The sequence below is a fragment of the Pongo abelii genome, chromosome 12 (genome assembly GCF_028885655.2).
Source record: "Pongo abelii isolate AG06213 chromosome 12, NHGRI_mPonAbe1-v2.0_pri, whole genome shotgun sequence".
NCBI classification, from domain to species: Eukaryota; Metazoa; Chordata; class Mammalia; order Primates; family Hominidae; genus Pongo; species Pongo abelii.
The window spans coordinates 23,497,884-23,519,804 of NC_071997.2; the positions used below are offsets into that span (position 1 = coordinate 23,497,884).

The 21,921-nt window shown below is 39.5% G+C and overlaps 2 protein-coding genes across 17 annotated transcripts in view; one reads left to right on the forward strand and one right to left on the reverse strand.

Moving 5' to 3' along the window:
* Positions 1–272: 272 nt before the first annotated feature.
* Positions 273–15,246, reverse strand: LOC129047375 (tripartite motif-containing protein 43-like). Of its 8 annotated transcripts, XR_008521648.2 has the most exons (9): positions 15,111–15,224; positions 8,032–8,290; positions 5,723–6,137; positions 5,010–5,105; positions 3,708–3,938; positions 2,928–3,045; positions 2,675–2,697; positions 2,052–2,149; positions 838–959 (listed from the first exon to the last, which is right to left on the reverse strand). XR_008521648.2 is itself a non-coding variant. In XM_054547064.2 (8 exons), exons 3-8 carry the CDS (start codon positions 6,131–6,133, stop codon positions 478–480), a joined length of 1,341 nt encoding a protein of 446 aa, XP_054403039.1. In that variant the 5' UTR covers positions 6,134–6,137; positions 8,032–8,210; positions 15,111–15,246; the 3' UTR covers positions 273–477. The 8 variants fall into 8 exon arrangements, 7 of the variants coding, with proteins under 7 accessions (XP_054403039.1, XP_054403040.1, XP_054403035.1 ...); XM_054547064.2 differs by lacking the exon at positions 2,928–3,045 and having other exon boundaries at positions 273–959; positions 8,032–8,210; positions 15,111–15,246; XM_054547065.2 differs by lacking the exon at positions 2,928–3,045 and having other exon boundaries at positions 273–959; positions 8,032–8,166; positions 15,111–15,233.
* Positions 2,069–21,921, forward strand: part of LOC112132112 (E3 SUMO-protein ligase RanBP2-like) — a 56,474-nt gene continuing 36,621 nt past the window's right edge. For 3 of the 9 annotated variants that reach the window (XM_054546949.2, XM_054546959.2, XM_054546984.2), the window contains exons 1-4: positions 15,326–15,459; positions 17,167–17,234; positions 18,836–18,947; positions 19,384–19,536. In XM_054546949.2, coding sequence (XP_054402924.1) covers positions 15,388–15,459; positions 17,167–17,234; positions 18,836–18,947; positions 19,384–19,536 — 405 coding nt within the window. In that variant the 5' untranslated portion in view covers positions 15,326–15,387. Of the gene's footprint in view, positions 2,160–15,319; positions 15,460–17,166; positions 17,235–17,821; positions 17,949–18,835; positions 18,948–19,383; positions 19,537–20,396; positions 20,644–21,921 lie in introns of those variants that run through there. The other 6 variants (XM_063713294.1, XM_063713296.1, XM_063713295.1 and 3 more) reach the window with 5 other exon arrangements.

A 21,921-nucleotide genomic window follows, 5' to 3' on the forward strand; every position in this document is an offset into this window, starting at 1 on the left:
GATGCATGACTGTTAAATTCCTGTTCTAGCCCAAAGATTCAGTGAAAACTTGTGTGTAAAATAAATGTTTCCCCCCAAAGTGATGAGGTGTAGAATTTACTGTATTAATAGGAGGGAACTCTCACACTTACAAGTTCATTGTACAAAACACCGTCTGTCCATGATGTGCAAAATTTGTTCCTGAATGAGATCATTAAGTTGGAATCACACACCCACATATTTCCAGAATTCCATCCAATAAATTCACAAACACTTGAAAATCACAATACTTATTTTAGGTAATGGGCCATAAGAGATTATTTTAATTGTAGGAAAATGTACAAAAAGTCTTGCCTTTTACAAATTTTATATTTAATAGCAATAAAATGAAGTGACACTGAAGTAGAAAAAAGCCTGAACAGTATGATTTCTTTATATCAACAGTGAAGGGCTCCCTTGTATATGGAGTTCCCAAACAGTAAGTTTTCTTAATCCTGATCATCTGTGGCCAGTGTAAAAGAAAGGCCTGACAGGAAACTTTAAGGAGCCAGCCGGGTAACGCCATATGAGGGAACTCTTGGTGACATTCAAAAAACTCACACTTCCACTTTCAAAATCAAGAAACACACCAACCCGGCCCTGAGGTTTCTCTATATAGTGAGGAAACACTGGGGAGGTGGTCAAGAGACTGAAATGATTATTCACCTTCACACACAAAAGAAGAAATATGTCCTCAGATTTAACCATTGTGCTATTCTTCCTTATCCAGGCGTCCTTACAGACTCCCAGAGCCCAGTCCCAAGAGTTGTCCACATCCAGCTCCCAGTAGTGTTTCCCAAAGGAGAAGACCCTGGATCCCCATGCAGCAAAATAGTCAGATCTGTCAGAATTCAAAGATCCACGTCTAAGCATCCAACTTCTCACATCTTCAAAGAGCCTGATGTTGTGATTGCTTACTTCATAATGGAAGGAAATTTCCACTGTAGAAAAAAGAGAATGTTCCAGTGAAAAGCAGTTTATAAATCCTTATGTTCAGATAAGAAAGAGATTCTCACTAGAAAACACAGGTCAAGATTAGAAAGAAAATTCTGTCTGGAAAAATGTTGGAATCAAAGGGTGTTAGGTGATGTGCACAAATAAACGGCTAAACTATGATGATCACAATTTCTATAAACTCATAAAGTATAAAGGGGAGGAAGGTCATGTCTCTGTCTCGTTAGCGACCTTTCATAGCAGCTGAAAACTGGAAGCTCCTGCGCTGTGGCCAAGTCCATAGCAATAAAATTCACCTTCATTGTCTCTTCTCCGTCAGGGCAGAGCAGGAGGTTTGGACAGATGAGGTGGGCAGACATTCTTAGTCCCAAAGAAAAAAGTTATCACTTTCCAGAAACATTATGATCTGCGACTTAAGCTAGCAAATTCATACTTAAAGACAAAATCTGAATCTGCCTTCTGAAAAGTGAAGATTCCTTGCAAGAATTATCTGACTTTCATGCCAGATTCAGGCACAGACTTCTTTTATTCTGCTGGATTTGTCACGATCTATCCTGGAGTTCTATCTAAGACCTCATCAACCACCAAATCATGTTCCTATTGTTCACAGATGCTCAGTTTTTGCATTGTTATATAAGTTACTCATGTGTGCTTTAGTTGATTAAAAACATGATATTATAAATGCTATGAAACTTCACCTGAAATGTATTTAAAAAATACTGTCACTCAAATCAGTCATTAACTGCACTGAATTTGAAATTGAAATGTCCTGAATTCAGTTCTGTATGCTTCATGTCATAATTGTATACATGAAATTGTATCAGAGAATGGTTCCTAAAGTCCTAAAGAGCCCTTCTGCATGTTTTATTTTTCTAAGAAATTTGTTATATGGCTGATTCCTATTACATTTCACCAGCTTTTATTTAGTTTTGTCTGTTTGATGAAACTATAAATATAAATACCTATTCACAGACTATTCTCTTCTTCTAGATGAAAGATCATTACACTGGGAAAGCTGCCCATAGAAAACCATAATTGAAGGCATTGCACGTTGATCCCACCAAGAGGGCAACACTCACCTCGGAAGCGGTTGAGCCTGTACACCAGTCCAGTGATGGGCCCTGCAGTGAGCTCTGGATTCACAGGTTGGGGCATGTGCAGCAGCACAGACTCACTCCTGCAAGGAAGTAGGTTGAGTTGGTTAAGTTTCTGATGTCTGTGTTTAAGAAACAGATTCCAACAGAAAATGCTTCATTCAAACCCACTTCTGATACTGTAATGTACCTCCACAACGCTAGGATGGGTTTGTGGCTCTCAGGGAATCTTTCTAACTATTCACTCCATTTCTAACCTACTGCCACTGAAAGATAAATGCCTCTCTCCCTATCTGCCACCAAATAGTTGATCTCTAATTATGATTCTGAATCATAAAAAGAGGCAACTGTATTCTAGCAATCTCTGCATTGCACTCTTCAAAACATAACCCCTTGAGTCACTTGGGAAAGTAAGAAAAGATTAATGTCTGATAAAAGGCATAGGTAACATTTATCATACCACACAAACACGTGACTACACACACATACACACACAATCACACTGACACATTATGGTGTTAGTAAATTATGTTTTCACTTTGTTGGAAACAGCCTGTTTTTCATAGCATGCCTTGTGCTCCAGTTTGCACTGATGGCCGAAAACATACCTTGCCACGATGTCTCCCAAATCCTGTAGAGAGAGAGAGAGAGAGAAAAAAAATTACTTATTTAGAAAGTTGTTATTCTTGTTGGGTGAGGTGGTTCACACCTGTAATCCCAGCACTTTGGGAGGCCAAGGTGGGTGGATCACCTGAGGTCAGGACTTCCAGACTAGCCTGGACAACATGGCAAATCCCCGTCTCTACTAAAAATCCAAAAAAAAAAAAAAACCCAACAATAGTGGGGTGTGGTGGTGCATGCCTTTAGTCCCAGCTACTAGGGAGGCTGAGGCAGGAGAATTGCTTGAACCAAAGAGGCAGAAGTTGCAGTGAGCTGAGATTGGGCCACTGGACTTCAGTCTGGGTGACAGAAGAAGACTCTGTCTCAAAATAAACACACAAAAACAGTTGTTATTCTGCCTATCTGGTCTTCAGGTTTTGAAAACTTTAGAATTACCACATAGTATCACTGCAACTCTTTTAAAATGTATTGTCATCTCTAACAATTATACCAGTAAGACCTATTGACAGTATGAATTTCTGATACATTCAGGACCCTAAATTTGAGTGAGAGAGAAAGGTGTGAGTAGTGACTGCGCATTGCTGCAGCTGTCTACAGTGTGGTCTCTTTCAGGGCTAGTCCCCAAAGTGTAATGTGGCTCAAATCAAGAGCATTTCAAACCTAGGACTTCCCAAAAGGAGGAAGAAGGAAATGTCAGTTTTTCCATAATTTCTATGTATTATCCATTGGAGTTAAACATGGAATTTTCACATGAAATTTTTTCTTCCAGAGTTTTAATGAAATGTGCTGGAGGAGGAAGCTTGTGGTAGAAAATGTTGTATGGAAATCTAGTTGCACAATTCCATAAAGCTTTATTTCCATGATTAGGGTAGGAGTTACAGTTTATCTCTATAACTGGTGGGAATGACTCTCACCATCAATGCAGGAGATGAAGAAATAATGTCTTTGGTACCCAATGGAAGGCAAAGATGTACAGGTCAGCTAACACAAAGTGTCTCAAGGGGCATCCTCCGTTCTTACCTGGAGCAGCTCCACATCTGGTTTATGACACATTTCCATTAGCTCCTGATACATTTCTTTCAAGTGTTTACTCTTTTGATCCATTTTGACCCAACTTCTCTGGAGTTGCTGAAAAATCTCTCGATATTCCTTGTTCAATCTCTCTAAATGTTGTTTTTCTTCCTTATAGAGAACCGGGTGCAGCTTCCTATACTCATTCCTGATCATCTGTGCCCGTAAAACCACATCGCCCTGTAGGGATATGAATTTTGTAGGTTATATACCCAGGCCTACTTCCACCTCGCAGAACCCACAAATTCATCCTCCTCATTCCTTCTTTTATTTTCCATCCTTTACAAACAGGATGATGAGTTAAGCAAGACCTTCCTTCAAAGTTTATGTAATTCATCAATTCCCAAACACCTGCAAAAAAGCCCTTTAAATTTAAATGTTTAAATCTATGTCCTCTCAAATCGGAAATACAATTAGAAAACAACTAAAATTTATGATTGGTTGTTACATTGTCATGAATAATACACATAATCTTTGTTACTCAATTAGGTTGTTGTTTCAAATCTCTGTACTTCACAGCCTGAACAATCACTCTTAGTAGAAATGTTTTTAGTATATTATAATCAGGATCAGAAGCCATCACACAAAAAGGATCTTGTAAAAAATTTAACCCCCATCTGTCAAACCGACTACCTCTTTTCTGTCTCCTATCTTTCTTCTGTCAAATCCATAGACTCTGTATTGCACTGCCATTCTAAGAACATGAATCCCCATTCCATTGTGTTTCTCCTCTCAATAATGACATATTTATCCTCTCACTCCCCCAGTCATTTTTTATCCCTTCTCCTCAGCTTTTCATCATGTTGCATTTTCTCCTACTTGGACTGGCATCATGTGGGTCCTTCGCTATCAGATTTCACCAGCACAGGCACATTTCTTAAATTACTGTTCCCACCCGTTTCTTCCCCCTGGACAATATCATATTCACCAATCAATGCCTTGATTTCTCAATTATATACTATTTAATCAATATTTCATAATTCATATTATACAGAAAACTCTGTCTGAAATACTTATTAATTTTCAGCACATGCTTGCCCTTCAGAATTTATATTTATTTTTTACTTATCTGAAAAGCATTTACAGAAAACCTGAACAATCGTTATATTGAACAGTCTGGTTGTTTTCCAGCCTATGAATAAACACATGACAAAATCTGGCATACGAGAATTTCAACTCAAGTTGCTAATATAAATGTTGTCAGCCTGCTTGTCTCAAGCTGGTCAAGAGGACTCACGGTCTCATACTTACCCTCCAGACGAAGGCTGTTCTTCTCTCCTCATATAGATTTCTCTGATTTTCTTGAATCTTTTCCCATAAAATCCTCATTTGCTTTAAGAGTTTCTCCTGCAAAAGAATTACAAGGTTGAACAACAGAAAGTCAAATACCAAAGATTCCACAATCTGAGTGGTATATGCAGGCAATGGATATAATAGATAAATACATTAGTGGGAGGAGAAAAAAACAAAATTTTTCATTGCTCATCCTTAATTGATATTTTTCAGTTTGAGGTTTCAGAATGTAGAACAGTTTAGGGAACTGAAGAGTGAAGATTTCCTGTAACCCAGCTAAATTAGTTCAGGGAAACATCCTGCTTCAGAACCCACTATGCTAGCCCCTGATTTTGTAGTGTGCTATTCCCATACTCATTTGTCCAGTAATATTAAATATATTTCCAAAGTACCTTTCTTTGCACTGGTAGTTTTGGTAGCTTTTCAATGTCATTAGCATTGAACTGTAGAGTCAATAAGAATGACATGCACTTAATCAGTCTCTTTTTGGGTGCAAGCTCCATGAAGGAAGGTAGAGTTGCACATTTTATTCAAAATGTCATCATTGGTACCTAGAACAGCACCTGGCACTCAGTAAAGAATGGAGTAACCACCGTGATTCTCATCGTCCTTCTAATCTCTTTCACTCTGCCATCCTCCAGCTTTCAGGTGATCACAGAGCTATCTCTTACCCGGTGTTCCTCAGCTGCCTCTTCGATGGGATAATGTTTGTGAGCCCCGTGCTCCTGAGAGTTGGAGCACAGCAAGCAGAGGAGACTCTTGTCCATGTCACAGAACATCTTCTTTGTTTGCCTATGGGTCCCACATATTTGTTTCTCAGAGCTCAGGAATTGCCAGAGACTGGTTTTTCTGGCAATGGTCACTAAATTCTTCAGAAGAATATTGGTTTTGAAGTCCTTTTTCTGTGATGGTTCCCTGCATGCAGGGCAGTTGGCAGGACTTTGGGCTTCCTCCCAGGAAAGGCAGAGACAGGGCCTGCAGAAGCTGTGCCCACAGCAGATGGTGACAGGGTCTACCAGGTAGTTCAAACAGATGACACAGGCGAGTTCCTTCTGGAAGGCATGTGAGAAGTCTGAGTCCATTTTCCTAAGGAAAGAAAACCACAAGAATTTAAGCTTCTACCCTGGAGAGACAAAGATCTGAGCAAAGTTTGAATCAGTTCGTGATCGAATAATATCCTTTCTTTCTAGAGAAGTATAGGCTTTAATTTGCAATGACAGAAATAGGAAAAATAGAAAACTAAGGCACAAAGAGACATCAACCTCTAGAAAAAGTGACTGTTCTCCAATCAACACATGACCTAGATTTGCAAACTCTACTTTCTTGCATGGAAGAATGTCGGATTTTTTGAGGTGTTAGTGTCCACCAAATTGCTTAGGCTTCAAGGGTTTCATCAACCTGTAAACTCAAGGTTTGAGTCTTGAATGGTCTGAAAATCAGTAACACTCTTAATTGCCGGTGACTGGTTTAGAGAAGGAAAGCTAACTAAGCTCTTCTACTCTCATTATTTTATTTAACTATAACAACCATCAATAATGACTTTTCCAGAAGGACTTTGCATGAAAATGTTGGAGCAGAACTCATACTTTGACCCAAATCAGAAAAAGCTAGCCTTTACTCTCCAAGGAAAAACAGTCAAATCAAGGTAAGGTACCTCTCCAAGGTAAAGCTAAGAATCATTGTTTTTCTAGGCTGCTATGTTAATTTAATCAACGAAAACTTTCTGGCATGTTTACTGTTCCTGGACAGTCTGTGAATTTGGGGATGTACTGGTTAATATTACAACATCCTTAAAAGACAATTAATTAAATTTACAAAAAGATAATGATAATTGAAGCATTATCGTGACTCTTTCACACAGTCAGGAAAAGAGTAAGTATCATGCAATAACAGGCACTAGAGGCCGGGCACGGTGGCTCACGCCAGTAATCCGAGCACTTTGGGAGGCCAAGGTGGCTGAGGCGGGCAGATCACGATGTCACGAGATCAAGACCATCCTGGCTAACATAGTGAATCCGAGATAGGGATTCACTAAATTACTAAAAATTACGAAAAATTAGCTGGGAGTGGTGCGGACGCCTGTAGTCCCAGCTACTCTGGAGGCTGAGGCTGGAGAATGGCGTGAACCTGGGAGGCGGAGCTTGCAGTGAGCCGAGATTGTGCCACTGCACTCCAGCCTGGCTAACAGAGCAAGATTCTGTCTCCCCCCCAAGAAAAAACAAAAACAAAAAACTAGGCACTAGACAGTAAGTCAGCATTTTAAATGTATGTTTTGCTAAAATACAAATAAAAATAAAAACCAAGCCAGGGAAGGTGACTCAAGCCTGTAATCCCAGCATTTTGGGAGGCCAAGTCAGGCAGGTTTTTTGAGCTCAGGAGCACTAGCCTGGTGACACGGCAAAATGTCTAGATCATCTTGTCTCTAAAAATACTTATATAAATTAAAAAAAAAAAAAAAAAAAGCCCGGACGCAGTGGCTCAGGCCTGTAATCCCAACACTTTCAGAGGCCGAGGTGAACGGATCACAAAATCAAGAGATGGAGACCATCCTGGCCAACATAATGAAACCCCGTCTCTACAAAAAAAAAATACAAAAATTAGCTGGGCGTGGTGGCAGGCACCTATATTTCCAGCTACTCTGGAGGCTGAGGCTGAAGAATCGTTTGAACCTGGAAGGCGGAGGTTGCAGTGAGCCAAGAGCGCCACTACACTCCAGCCTGGCGATAGAGAGTGATTCCAACTCAAAATAAACAAACAAACAAACAAACAAATAGCTGAACATGGTGGCCCATGTTTAATCCATAAACCTATGGATTATGTTTAAAATAATTTTATAAAGAAATGGAGCCGTTTCTAAAACTCAGAAAATGAGATCATTTCATCTAAAAATAATCTAAGTTTGCAGATAAATTAAAGTCCCCAAATTTTGTTTTGGTTTGTAACCTAATAGTAGCTCCTACTCTGGAAACTGTGTACTTACCTCAGAAATATATCTGTGTTCTCACCAAAGCTTGCTGTCGAATCAGATGAATTGAGCTCAGGGATGAGAGTCTCACTGCAGTGCTGGTAGATTTTGGAAGTCCCCAAAGCCAGTTGCAAAGCTACTCTGTGGGCTCTGGAGAAGAATGAGCTTGGCTCCTGAAGTGTCCGTTTATAAATCTGTGAAGACCACATCCGTTTCCTCTAATTGATTGCATTTCACAGGGCGTAGGTGGGTGTTAACATAGATGATTAGGTTTCTTCAAAACAGAAGTTTTATGTTTGTTTATTTTTTTTTGAAAGGAGTCTGGCTCTGTCTCTGGCTAGTTTTTTTTTTTGCATTGTTAGTAGAGAGGGGGTTTGATATAATTGATATAATAGGAATTGCACATAGAGAAGCCCACAGGAATTGCAAATAGAGAAGCCCACACAAGCTAACCAAATTAATTCTAGTTTATTGGATAAATGGCATGATATGTATTCTAGTTCAAATTTGAAGGTTGGTATAAACCTTTTCAGACACTGGACATGAGACATTTCACCAAGATTGGGTGTGAGGAAGAGGAAAGAAATAGAATAGTATATAAAATAGTATATAGAGTAAAAATATAGTAAAAGGAAAAATCAATCTGCATAATATGGCGTATGGCTAAATGTTTTTTAACATTTAGGCGAATCAGACATGGAAAAATCCTAAAAGGGAGATTAATAGAGGAAATAATGGACTCAGTAAGAACTGTGAAGAAGCATCTCAGGAAGAGAAACTGGAAGTCTTTATACAGGTTTTGATTTAAAGAGGGAAAGAGAACAGGAACATTGAAAAAGATGGACAGAAAGAAATAACAAATATTCAAGACTCCTTGCAAGAGTGAGGCAGAAAGTTTATAGATTGCTTGATTACACCCAGCATATAATTATTTGAAGTTTTCTGTTGAGAGTGAGAGTATGTAATCCTTTTAACCAAATGTCTCCGCAGAACTATGTGTCATTAAGTAAGGTGATAATCAATATTCAATATCAAAAGATGCCTCTATTTCTCGATGAGGAGAAGCAACTGCATCTGCAGGCACTGGACAGAGAAGCAAAAGAGCTTTTCCAACAACTACAAGACAGTCAAGTGAGAATGACCCAACATTTAGAAAGAATGAAAGACATGTACAGAGAGCTGTGGGAGACGTGCCACATGCCTGACGTGGAGCTGCTCCAGGTGAGGAGAGAGGGTCCATCCCCAAAGAAAGGAAGCCTTTGCTGGACAATGCTGCCAGGACATGCAAATGTCACCTTCATATGTCACTGCTCTCAGCTTAGTGACACATGCTGTCTGACTCCCACATTACATTTGTCCAGTTTTTCAGAAAAAAGCTACAAAAGAAGCTTATTAGAGGGGAATATTCCCTGTGGTCAGTGTTTGATAAAGGGGAATATAAAATTACATCCACTCAAAAATTCCAAAAAAGCTTGCTTGTTCATGGTTAGGATAAGAATTACATTTCATCTATGTTGTTTCTATTTGGAAAAGTTCCTCCCTCTTAGAAGCAGGAGATACACATATGATATATATATTTTATATATATATGGTACATATGGATATGCATACACACATATACATATATATACACCCCCACACACACATACATATCTATGGTGTTGAATAAATAATATCATCTAAGCCAGGGGTGTGCAATCTTTTGGCTTCCCTGGGCCTCATTAGAAAAAGAATTGTCTTGGGCCACACATGAAATACACTAAGATTAACTATAGCTGTATTGTAAAATGACAAAAATCTCACCATGTTTCAAGAAAGGTTAGGAATTTGTGTTGGGCCACATTCAAAGCTGTCCTTGGCTGTATGTGGCCCACGGACCGTGGGTTGGGCAAGCTTGTTCTAAGGTATGAACTTCAAATACTACAAACATTTTTTAGGTATATTATTGGTTCTTTCCTGGAGCAGCTCCACATCTAGTTTATGGCACATTTTTATCAGCTCCTTATAGATTTTTCTTTGGTTTTGTTTTTTTTTTTTTTCTGAACCATTTTGTCTTTTTGCTTTTCTTAAGTTGCTGTAAAATCTTTCTGTCATCCTCTGTAATTTTCTCTAAATGTTGTTTTACTTCTCATGGGGAACTGAATGCAGCTTCCTCTACTCAGCTCTGGTCATCTCTGCCCGTAGCTACACATAGCACTGCGGGGACCTGGATTTCCTAGATGACATATTTACTCTGAATTCATCCTCCTCCACTTATACCTCTTCCATTCACTTTGACTCGTTTTCTTTTCTTTATCTCTTTCATCTTTTCTTTATAATAAAGATCAGGGTCTCACTATGTTGATGGCCAGGCTGGTTTGAAACTCCTGGTCTCAAGTGGTCCTCCCAAATTATTGGGATTACAGACATGAACCACCAAGCCTAGCCTGACTCATGTATTCTACCAATAAGCTAAATACATAAACTCATGTCTTCCCACTTGACAGAACCATGAAATAAATCATTCCTGTCTTCCTTTCATTTATTTGTATTGTTTCTTAATAATACTGTATTGTTTCTTAATAACAGAGAATTTTCTTTTTCTTTTTTTTTTTTTGAGATGGAGTTTCACTCTTGTTGCCTAGGCTGGAGTGCAATAGCACAGTCTCTGCTCACCGCAACCTCTGCCCCCTGGGTTCAAGCGATTCTCCTGCCTCAGCCTCCCAAGTAGCTGGGATTACAGGCATGCACCACCATGCCAGGCTAATTTTGTATTTTTAGTAGAGATGGGGTTTCTCCATGTTGGTCAGGCTGGTCTCAAACTCTCGACCTCAGGTGATCCACCTGCCTCAGCTTCCTAAAGTGCTGGGATTACAGGTGTGAGCCACCACACCCAGCCAATAACTGAGAACTTTCTTAACCTAGAGAAATATATCAATATTTAAGTACAAGAAGGTTATAGAACACCAAGTAGATTTAACCCAAATAAGACTGCCTCAAGACATTTAATAATTAAACTCCTAAAGGTCAAGGATAAAGAAGAAATACTAAAAGTGGCAAGAAAAAAGAAACAAATAACATACAAAGGAGCTCCAATGTATCTGGCAGCAGACTTCTCAGTGGAAACCTTGCAGGCCAGGAGAGAGTGACATGACATATTTAAAGAGCTGAAAAGCAACAACAGCAACAACTACCACAACAAACCCGCTTTTATCCTACAATAGTATATCCAGTGAAAAAATCCTTCAAACATGAAGGAGAAAGACTTTCTCAAACAAGCAAAAGCTGAGGAACTTCATCAACAATAGACCTGTCCTACAAGAAATGCTAAAGGGAGTTCTTCAATCTGAAAGAAAAGGACATTAATGAGCAATAAGAAATCATCTGAAGGTTAAAAAAACACCTCATTGGTAATAGTAACTGCACACATAAACATAGAATATGGTAACACTGTAATTGTTGTGTGTAAACTACTCATACCTTGAGTAGAAAGACTAAAAGATGAGGGCAGGGCACAGGGGCTCACGCCTGTAATCCCAGCACTTTGGGAGGCCAAGGCAGGTGGATCACGAGGTCAGGAGTTCGAGACCAGCCTGGCCAACATGGTGAAACCCTGTCTCTACTAAAAATACAAAAATTAGCTGGGCGTGGAGGCACACGCCTGTAATCCCAGTTACTCAGGAGGCTGAGGTAGGAGAATCGCTTGAACCCAGGAGGCGGGGGTTGCAGTGAGCCAAGATCATGCCATTGCACTCCAGCCTGGGCGATAGGGCAAGACTCCATCTCAAAAAAAAAAAAAAAAAAAGACTAAAAGATGAACCTATCAAAAAATAACAACAGTTTTTCAAGACATAGACAATATAATAAGATATAAACAGAAAAAACAAAATGTTAAAAAGTGGGGAGATGAAGCTAAAGTGTAGACTTTTTATTAGTTTTCTCTTTGCTTATTTGTTTTTGCAGTGTTATGTTTTCATCAGTTTAAAATAGTAAATTATAAGATGATATTTGCAAGCCTTGTGGTAACTTCAAATAAAAAAACCTAAAACAGATACAGAAAAAATAAAAAGCAAGAAATTAAAACATACCAGCAGAGAAAATCACCTTCACAAGAAGGAAGGAAGGAAGGAGGGAAGGAGGGAGGGAGGGAGGGGAGGGGAGGAAGGAAGGTAGGTAGGTAGGAACGACTACAAAACCACCAGGAAACAAGTATCAAAATTGAAGTAGTTAAGTGCTTACTTTTCAGTAATGATATTCAATATAAATGGACTAAACTCTCCAATCAAAAGACACAGTGGCAGAATAGATTAAAAAAAAAAAAAAAAAAAGACCCAACAACCTGTTGCCTACAAGAAACAGACTTCACCTATAAAGACACACATAGATTGAAAATAAAGGGATTGGGAAAGGATATTTTATGCAAATGGAAGGCAAAAAAGAGCCAAAGTAAGTATACTACATCATACCAAATAGATTTCAAGACAAAAACTATAAAAAATACAAAGAAGATCATTATATAATGAAAAAGGGTCCATTCATCAAGAGACTATAACAATTACAAATATATATGCATCTAATACTAGAGCACCCAGATATATAAAGCAAGGAGGGAGGGGAGGAGAGGAGAGAGGAGGGGAGGGGAGGGGAGGGGAGAGAAGGGAAGGGAAGGGAAGCTACAGGTCAATATTCTTGATAAACGTTGATGCAAAAATCCTCAACATACTAGCAAGCAAATTCACCAATACATTAAAAAAGATCATTTATCATGACCAAGTGGGATTTATCCCAGGATGGCTCAGTGTATGCAAAGCAATCAATGTAATACATCATATCAACAAAATAAAGGACAGAAATGATATGACTACTTCACTAGATGCTGGAAAAACATTTGATAATATTCAACATCTTGGCCAGGCACAGTGAGTGTCTTATGCCTGTAATCCCAGCACGTTGGGGGGCCAAGGTGAGAGAATCAGTTGAGGCCAACAGTTTGAAACCAGTCTGGTCAATATAGCAAGACTCCACCTCCACTAAAAATAAAAAATTAATCAAGTGTGGTGGCATGCCCCTGTAGTCCCAGCTACTCAGGAGGCTGAGATGGGAAAATCAATGTATTTTGCGATGAAAAGAAACTCTCAAAAAACTGCATATAGACAGAACATACTTCAACATAATAAAAACCATATATAACAGACCCACAGCTAATATCATACTCAATGGAGAAAAACTGAAAGCCTTTCCTCTAAGACCTGGAACAAGAGAAGGATACCCACTTTCACTGCTGTTATTCAACAAGTACTGGGGAAGTCCTAGCTAGAGAAATTAGAGAAGAGAAAGAAATCAGAGAAGAGAAAGAAACAAAGGGCATTCAAATTGGAAAGAAAGAAGTCAAATTATTCTTGTCTGCAGATGATATGATCTTACATTTCAAAAATCTAATGACCTGCTCCCCCAAAAAAATATTAGAACTGAAAAACAAATTCAGTAAAATTGGAGGATACAAAATAAACATATAAAAATCAGTAGCATTTCTATATGCCAACAGCAAAAAATCTGAAAAATCAAGAAAGTAATCCTATTTACAGTAGCTGCAAATAAAATAAACTACCTAGGAATGAACTTAACCAAAAAGGTGAAAGACCTCTATAATGAAAACAATAAAATACTGATGAGAGAAATTGAAGAGGACACCAATAAATAGAAGAATATTCCATGTTTATGGATTGGAAAAATCAATATTTTTTAAATGTCCATACTACCCAAAGCAATCTACAGATTCAACACAATCCCTATTAAATACCAATGACATTCTTCACAGAAATAGAAAAAATAATCCTAAAATTTATATGAAGCCACAAAAGACCCAGAATAGCCAAAGCTATCATGAGCAAAAAGAACAAAACTGGAGGAATCACATTACCTGACTTCAAATTATACTACAGAGCTATAGCAATCGAACAGCATGGTACTGGCATAAAAACAGATGCATAGACCACTAGAACAGAATACAGAACCCAGAAACAAATCCACACAGTACAGTGGACTCGTTACAACAATGGTGTCAAGAACATACATTGGGGAAAGGATGGTCTCTTCAATAAATGGTGCTAGGAAAACTGGATATCCATATGCAAAAGAATGAAACTAGACTTCTCTCTAACCATATACAAAAATCAAATCAAAATGGATTAAACACTTAAAATTAAGACCTCAAACTATGAAATTACTACAAGAAAATATTGGGAGAACTCTTCAGGACATTGGTCTGGGCAAAGATTTCCTGAGTAATACCTCAAAAGCACAGGCAAGCAAAGCAAAAACAGACAAATGGGATCACATTAAATTAAAAAGCTCCTGCACCCCAAAGGAAAAAAATCAACAAAGTGAAAGGACAGCCCACAGAAGGGGAGAAATTATCTGCAAACTATCTATCTGACAAGGGACTAATAAGCAAAACATAGGGCAGGCGAAGTAGCTCATGCCTGTAATCCCAGCACTTTGGGAGGCTGAGGTGGGTGGATCACCTGAGGTCAGGAGTTTGAGACCAGCCTGGCCACCATGGTGAAACTCCGTCTGTACTAAAAATACAAAAATTAGCTGGGCATGGTGGTGCGTGCCTGCTGTCACCCAAGCTGCAGTGCAGTGGCGTGATCTAAGCTCACTGCAACCTCTGCCTCCCGGGTTCACGCGATTTTCCTGCCTCACCCTCCTGAGTAGCTGAGATTACAGGTGAATGCCACCATGCCCGACTAATTTTTGTATTTTCAGTAGAGACAAGGTTTCACCATGTTGGTCAGGCTGGTCTTGAACTCCTGACCTCAGGTGATCCGCCTGCCTCAGCCTCCCAAAGTGCTGGGATTACAGGCGTGAGCCACCACCCCCGACCCTCATTTCTTTTAATAGATATGAATTTAAAAATGTATGCTTTAGTATTCACACATGTCCGATGCAACGTATTTAACCAGTCATCTCCAGAAACGTTGTTCCAATTTAGACGTTCACCAAATTGGCCTGAGTGCTTTTTTCTTCCAATGCATTGCGCACTTACAATTTAGAACAAGTGACCAAAACGCTTAAGAGCCCATCACGCAAATTGTTATCTGCTGGAAATCTACCTTAGGCTGTGGACGCTGGCGGCCGAAATCTGATCCGGGGTTGCCAAGACAACCTCAGAGCCCAGGGCGCTGCCAAGAGCCCTGCCAAGTGCAGCTCGAGCGCCGACATCGCCAATGTGACGCACAGTGATGACGCAGCACGCAAGTTCGTCAGAATGGTCCTCCGCAGGCTACGTCGCTGCGTCCCTGACTTCCAGGCGCTTTCCTCTTGGAAGTGGCGACTGCTGCGGGGCTGAGCGCTGGTCTCACGCGGCTCGGCAGCCAGGTTGGCGGCGCGATGAGGCGCAGCAAGGCCGACGTGGAGCGGTACATCGCCTGGGTGCAGGGCTCCGCCCCGTCGCCTAGAAAGGTGAGTGGGTCTCGAAGAGACCGACGGCCTCGACCTGGCCGGGCGGAGGCCTGGCGCGGCTCAGGCGTCATGGCTCCCGACGGGCGCTGCTCCCTAGCGCGCTCTGTTGAGGCGCCCGCCGGCTAGCGCAGTCCTGTGGGCGGCGTGGCGCTTGCAAGCGCAGGGAGAGTCCTTGGGGGACCGCGGTGGACGGGAGACCGTTGGCGCCGGCGCTTCCTCTTTCTCCCGGCTTGTTCCCGACGGTGCTCGCTCCCGACGGTGCTCGCTGCCGACGGTGCTCCCTCCCGACGGTGCTGGCTCCCGACGGTGCTCCCTCCCGACGGTGCTCGCTCCCGACGGTGCTCGCTCCCGACGGTGCTCGCTCGTGGGCCCGCCCTGGCCCAGGCTTTCTGGCCGATGGCGCCCTGCGCAGTACCGGCGCGGCCTAGTTCTCGGGGGCTTGGGCACCCGGGTGCTATATCGGCGGGTTTCTTCCCATGTCCTGGACATTTACTCAATATGCTGCGGCGGAGGTCGTACCTCTTTGGCCTGGAGGAACCCAGTGGGGACTGATGCAGCTCCGGGGTGAGCTTTGGCGGCTGTGCTTTTGCCCTTCTTAAAAATATTCTTCGTCTGTAATCCGAGCACTTTGGGAGGCCGAGAGACCAGCCTGACCAATATGGTGAAAATCCGTCTGTATTAAAAATACAAAAATGAGCCGGGCGTGGTGGCAGGCACCTGTAGTCCCACCTACTCGGTAGGCTGAGACAGGAGAATTGCTTGAACCATGGAGGCAGAGGTTGTGGTGAGCAGAGATTGCGCCACTGCACTCCAGCCTGTGTGACAGAGCGAGACTACGTCTCCAAAAAAAAAAAAAAGGAAAAAAAAAATTCTTTCTCTAGTTTTTCTTTTTCCAGATGGCTTCTGTTTAGTTTTCCTATGTTCTGTCAAGTTGGTTTCTTATTCTGCAGCTGATTCGTACTTCTCAAAGGCTACTTGACAGCTCTTATTTTTATTTTTATTTTTTTAGAATAGGGTCTTGCTGTGTTGCCCAGGCTGGCATCAAATTTTTGGGCATAAATGATCCTCCTACCTCTGTTTCCTGAGTACTTAGGACTACAGGCAGGCACCTTTGACAGCTGTTAGTTGTTTTTTCTGCCCTTTACATCTATATACTTCTGAGTAACACACATATATACTTTTGTTATTTTTAATTCCCTTTCTCCCATTTTAGACATTTTCTTTTCTTTTTTTTTTTTTTTGAGACGGAGTCTCGCTTTATCCCGCAGGCTGGGGTGCAGTGGCGCGATCTCGGCTCACTGCAAACTCTCCCTCCCGGGTTCACGCCATTCTCCTGCCCCAGCCTGTAGCTGGGATTACAGGCACCCACCATTATGCCTGGCTAATTTTTGTATTTTTGTGGAGACGGGGTTTCACCATGTTAGCCAGGCTGGTCTCAAATTCCTGACCTCAGGTGATCCGCCCACTTCGGCCTCCCAAAGTGTTGGGATTACAGGCATGAACCACTGCACCCAGCTCTATTTTTTGTTTTGTGATAGGAAATTATAAAACATGGAATTATGCATTTGTCAGGCTTTAAAAAAAACTTTTAAGTGAATGAAAATGGCGTATTTGAACATAAACTTAGGACAGGTTTTTACTGCTTTTGAAAAAATGTTGGAAAATATTTCTGTATGAAAAGTAAAACCACTTTTAATTTTTTTTTAGATGTCAATGAAAGGATTCTATTTTGCAAAGCTGTATTATGAAGCTAAAGAATATGATCTTGCTAAAAAGTAAGTACAAACTGTAGCATGTATTCGTTTTTTAAAAATCAATGCGTTTTCTCATTTTCTTCTTTGAAATAGGTAAAAATATGTTCTTAGTAGTTCTTCCTAAGTGTATTCTGGAATAAGGGATTTATCACTCAGACTGATGCTAAGGACCAGCCTAGATTCCATTGAGATTGAAACGGTAATTAGTGTTTTCTGCATGCTGCTGCTTGTTTATACCAAAGGCAAGAAATTGTTCGGCTTAAAACACTTTTTCTAAAAATTGTCTTCTGTTGGAGTAAAAGAGGACCATGCCTATATCTTAATTTGTTTTTGCTTAAATATCTGATACCTTAATCAGATGAAAAATAGCAATGAATAAAAAATTAAACTGTAAGTGTAAGGCAGGAGAATAGCTTGTATAAAAGATCTTTAATTGACACAATATGTGATGCTCTAAGGCTCTATCCTAGGGATAAGAAGCTTGGTGATTCTGATTTCCTGACTTGGAGTGGATTAAAGCAGGAAATTAAGAGGGAGGCAGGCTTTTTTTTTTTTTTTTTTTTTTTTTTTTTTTTTTTTTTAAGGCAGTATCTGTCTCTCTTGCTCAGGCTGGAGTGCAGCAGCTGACTCCATCTTTGCTCACTGTAACCTCTTCCTTCTGGGCTCAAGAGATCTTCCCACCTCAGCGCCCCAAGTAGCTGCGGATACAGATGCGCACCACCACACCTGGCTAAGGTTTGCATTTTTTGGTAGAGACAGGTGTCACTATGTTGCCCAGGCTAGTCTTGAACTTCTGAGCACAGCTGTCTGCCTGCCTCGGCTTCCCATAGTGTTGGGACTACAGGTGTGTGTTACTGCTTCCAGCTGGGAGGCAGGCTTTTAAAGGCATCCAAAGGAAGATGGAAATGCTGGTAAGAAAGGAAAATGGTGGTACATAAATTATGTAACTAGCAGCACTGTGACTGTTAACTCTTGTACCTTTTTACTGTGAGACTTTAATCCCTTAGTTTAGGTCTGGCCTAATTTCTCTGATCGTAATACTGTCAAGGAACCTAGAGGATATTTACTTATTTTAGTTGTTACTTGATTTGAGAAATGGAAATTTCCTGTATTTGGTACTGTAATTAGTAATTTTTCTTCTGTTCGATTTTAGCTGGATATAGTACTGTTAGAAATTACTTTCTTGCTTAAAGGGTAAATGTATTTCCCTTTGTTTGGGAAATTGTTGCTGTTTAGTATTTTGCATTATGACAACTTTAAAAATGTTTACTATAATCACTTCTAATTTATTTGCAAAACTGTTAGTGCTTTATTAAAATGTGATCAGGAAGAAAAAGCGATTTATATGTTCATTTCTTATGTGTGGATAACACTGGAGAAAAATTTGGTAAATGTGACATTTAATGGTAAAATGAGTATGTGGTCAACTCTATGTACGTGTTTTTAAGTATTACCCATTTCTTTCTATGAATACTTTTGAGTTATCTGCATAAATAGTGGTAGTTTTGAGTAACAATATAAACGAGTTTAGTGGTTGCTTTGGTTTAAGATGTATTCTTCGGTTAGCATTTAAAAGTACAGTTCTAAGTTTAATTTACTTTTGTATTACTTTTAAAAAACAGATACATATGTACTTACATTAATGGGCAAGAGAGGGATCCCAAAGCTCATAGATTTCTGGGTCTTCTTTATGAATTAGAAGAAAACACAGACAAAGCCGTTGAATGTTACAGGGTAAGTTATAGGATTCAAATATAGCCTTTGCATAGCCAAACACATGATGCCCAGAGAAATTTATATAAGTAAGTCAAATATATTTTATGAATATCATAAAACAGGCATTGGTATCGTAGTACAATTACGTGACACAGCTTGGAACAGCTATAGAATTGTTTAACACCTATAAATTGTAAGTCTAACACGGTCAGAAATGGTGTTCTTTTGTGTTTTTTGCATTCAAATGACACAAATATAATTTTTATTTGATTCATTTCCAGAAAATTCCAAGACACTTTTATTTTAACACCTTTGAAGTAACATGTTTTCTCTAGAAGTAGAATTTTTTAAGGGTTGGAGTGATCATTTTTTAACCTTTATATATAAGTATATATACTCCTACATACATACATACAATTTATTTACTAATCTTTAATTTCTTTTCTGATATTAGCGTTCAGTGGAATTAAACCCAACACAAAAAGATCTTGTGTTGAAGATTGCAGAATTGCTTTGTAAAAATGATGTTACTGATGGAAGAGCAAAATACTGGGTTGAAAGAGCAGCTAAACTTTTCCCAGGAAGTCCTGCAGTTTATAAACTAAAGGTAAACAAACAAAACATAAAGGGAGAAAAGACATAACCATTTCTAATATTTGGAGTTTAAATTACTTTTCAATAGCAAACCTTAAGCCCAGGTGTTTGTGTTTCCTTTAAAATTTTTCTTTTAAAAAGTGTATTAAAACCTTTCTGAGCATCTACTGTCTTATTAGGCATAGTTATACTTTATAAGTGACATCTCATTTACCCTTCTGAAATAATTAATATTTTAGGGATTTTACAGTTTAGTAGCTGTAAACTAAGTAGAGCTAAGATTTACATTAAGTTCTGTCTGGTATCCAATTTTTGCTTCTTTAAGTGAAAATTACCTACAGGATGACAATTTAGGGATATTTTAAAGAAGAGTTTTCTAATAACTATTGTCTGAAAGTAGAAGGGATTGTATTTTGAGATAGTAAGGTTTTCAAGCAAAAGATAAAAGGTGGTTTCTCTAGTATATAAGACGTAATTACTAAAAATGGTAGGAAGTTCTTGCTAGTGTGTTGACTGGTCCTGATATTCTTTATAGAGTAAAATATAGTTTACTAAGTAACTGTTCTGGAGAAAATCTACACAACTATGTTTGGGAAACATTTAAAATGTATATTGTAATGTTTTATATATTAATGTATACTTTATTGTGTATGTACAATATTAAATTATAAATGTATATTTGCCTTTAGCCTCCTCCTACCCCCATTATATATGTTTCTGATAGAAATGTAAAAAATTTTAACTTTGAAATAATTATAGATTTTTTTGCACAGGAAGTTGCAAAGATTGTACAGAAAGATCCTATATGCTACTTCATTTTTCCCCAGTGCTTATACAGGTTGAGCATTTAAAATCTGAAATCCTAAATGCTCCAAAATCTGAAATTTTTTGAGCACTGACATGGTGCTCAAAGGAAATGCTCATTAGAAAATTTTGGATTTCAGATTTTCAGATTTGAGATGCTCTACCTGCTAAGTATCCTGCAAATATTCCAAAGTCTGAAAAAATTCAAAATCTGAAATACTTCTGGTCTCAAGCATTTTGGATAAGGGATACTCAACCTGTTTAACCCGACCAAAGCACAATATCAAAATCAGGAATTTTGACATTGGTACAATGTGTATGTATAGTTTTCTTTCATTTTATCACGTGTAGATTCATACCACCACTGCCGTCAAGATACAGAACTACTCTATTACCACAGAGATCTTCCTCATGCTGCCCCTTTTGTAGTCATGCTACTTACTTCTCTTCACTATGCCTGACCTCTGGCAACCATTAATCTGTTCTCCATCTTTATACTTTGGTGATTTCAAAATGTTATGTAAATGTCATCATGAAGTGTGTGACTTTTTTTTTTTTCTTTTTTCATTTTTTTTGAGACGGAGTCTTGCTCTGTTGCCCAGGTTGGAGTTCACTGGCGCAATCTCAGCTCACTGCCACCTCCACCTCCCAGGTTCAAGTGATTCTCCTGCCTCAGCCTTCCGGGTACCTGGGACTACAGGCACATGTTACCATGTCCCACTTATTTTTGTATTTTTAGTAGAAACAGGGTTTCACCATGTTGGCCTGGCTGGTCTTGAACTCCTGACCTCATGTGATCTGCCCGCCCCAGCCTCCCAAAGTGCTAGGATTACAGGCGTGAGCCACCGCGCCCGGCCAAGCATGTGCCCTTTTGAGGCTGGCTTGTTCAGTCAGCATAATACCATTTGTGATCCATATAAGTTTTGTATATCCATAGTTGGTTCCTTTACTTCTGAGTAGTATTTCATGGTCCACAATTTAACCATTCACTTTTTTTTTTTTTTTTTGAGACAGTCTTGCTCTGTCGCCCATGCTGGAGTGCAGTGGTGCTATCTCGGCTCACTGCAACTTCTGCCTCCTGGGTTCTCAGGTGATCCACCCACTTCGGCCTCCCAAAGTGCTGGGATTACAGGTGTGAGCCACTGTGCCCAGCCTTAACCATTCACTTTTGAGGGGCATTTTGGTTATTTCTAGGTTTTGGCTATTGTTAACTGCTATGAACAGTCACGTACAGATTTTTGAAGCTGAAAAAGCATTGAAAATGCTTCCAAAGATAAAAATTACTGATAAGTTTTTCTCCCCAGTAATAAGCAGCTGGATTTTAAATATTAGTCTAAAACGTGAGGTCTAATTGTGCAGATTTCTTTACTCTCTTAGGAGTTATGCCTCAAACATAATTCCCATATTGGGCGTGGCAATCCAGTTAATCTGGTGTCAGTAGTGTTAAAGAACATATGTAATGATAGGGGATTCTTTTCTTGCAGTATAACAAGTTAGATACTTTGAAGCATTCTTTAAAGATTTTCTTTAATAACTTGAAGGCACTGTTACACCTTTCCTGTATCAGATTTTTTTTTTTTGTGGAATTGAAATC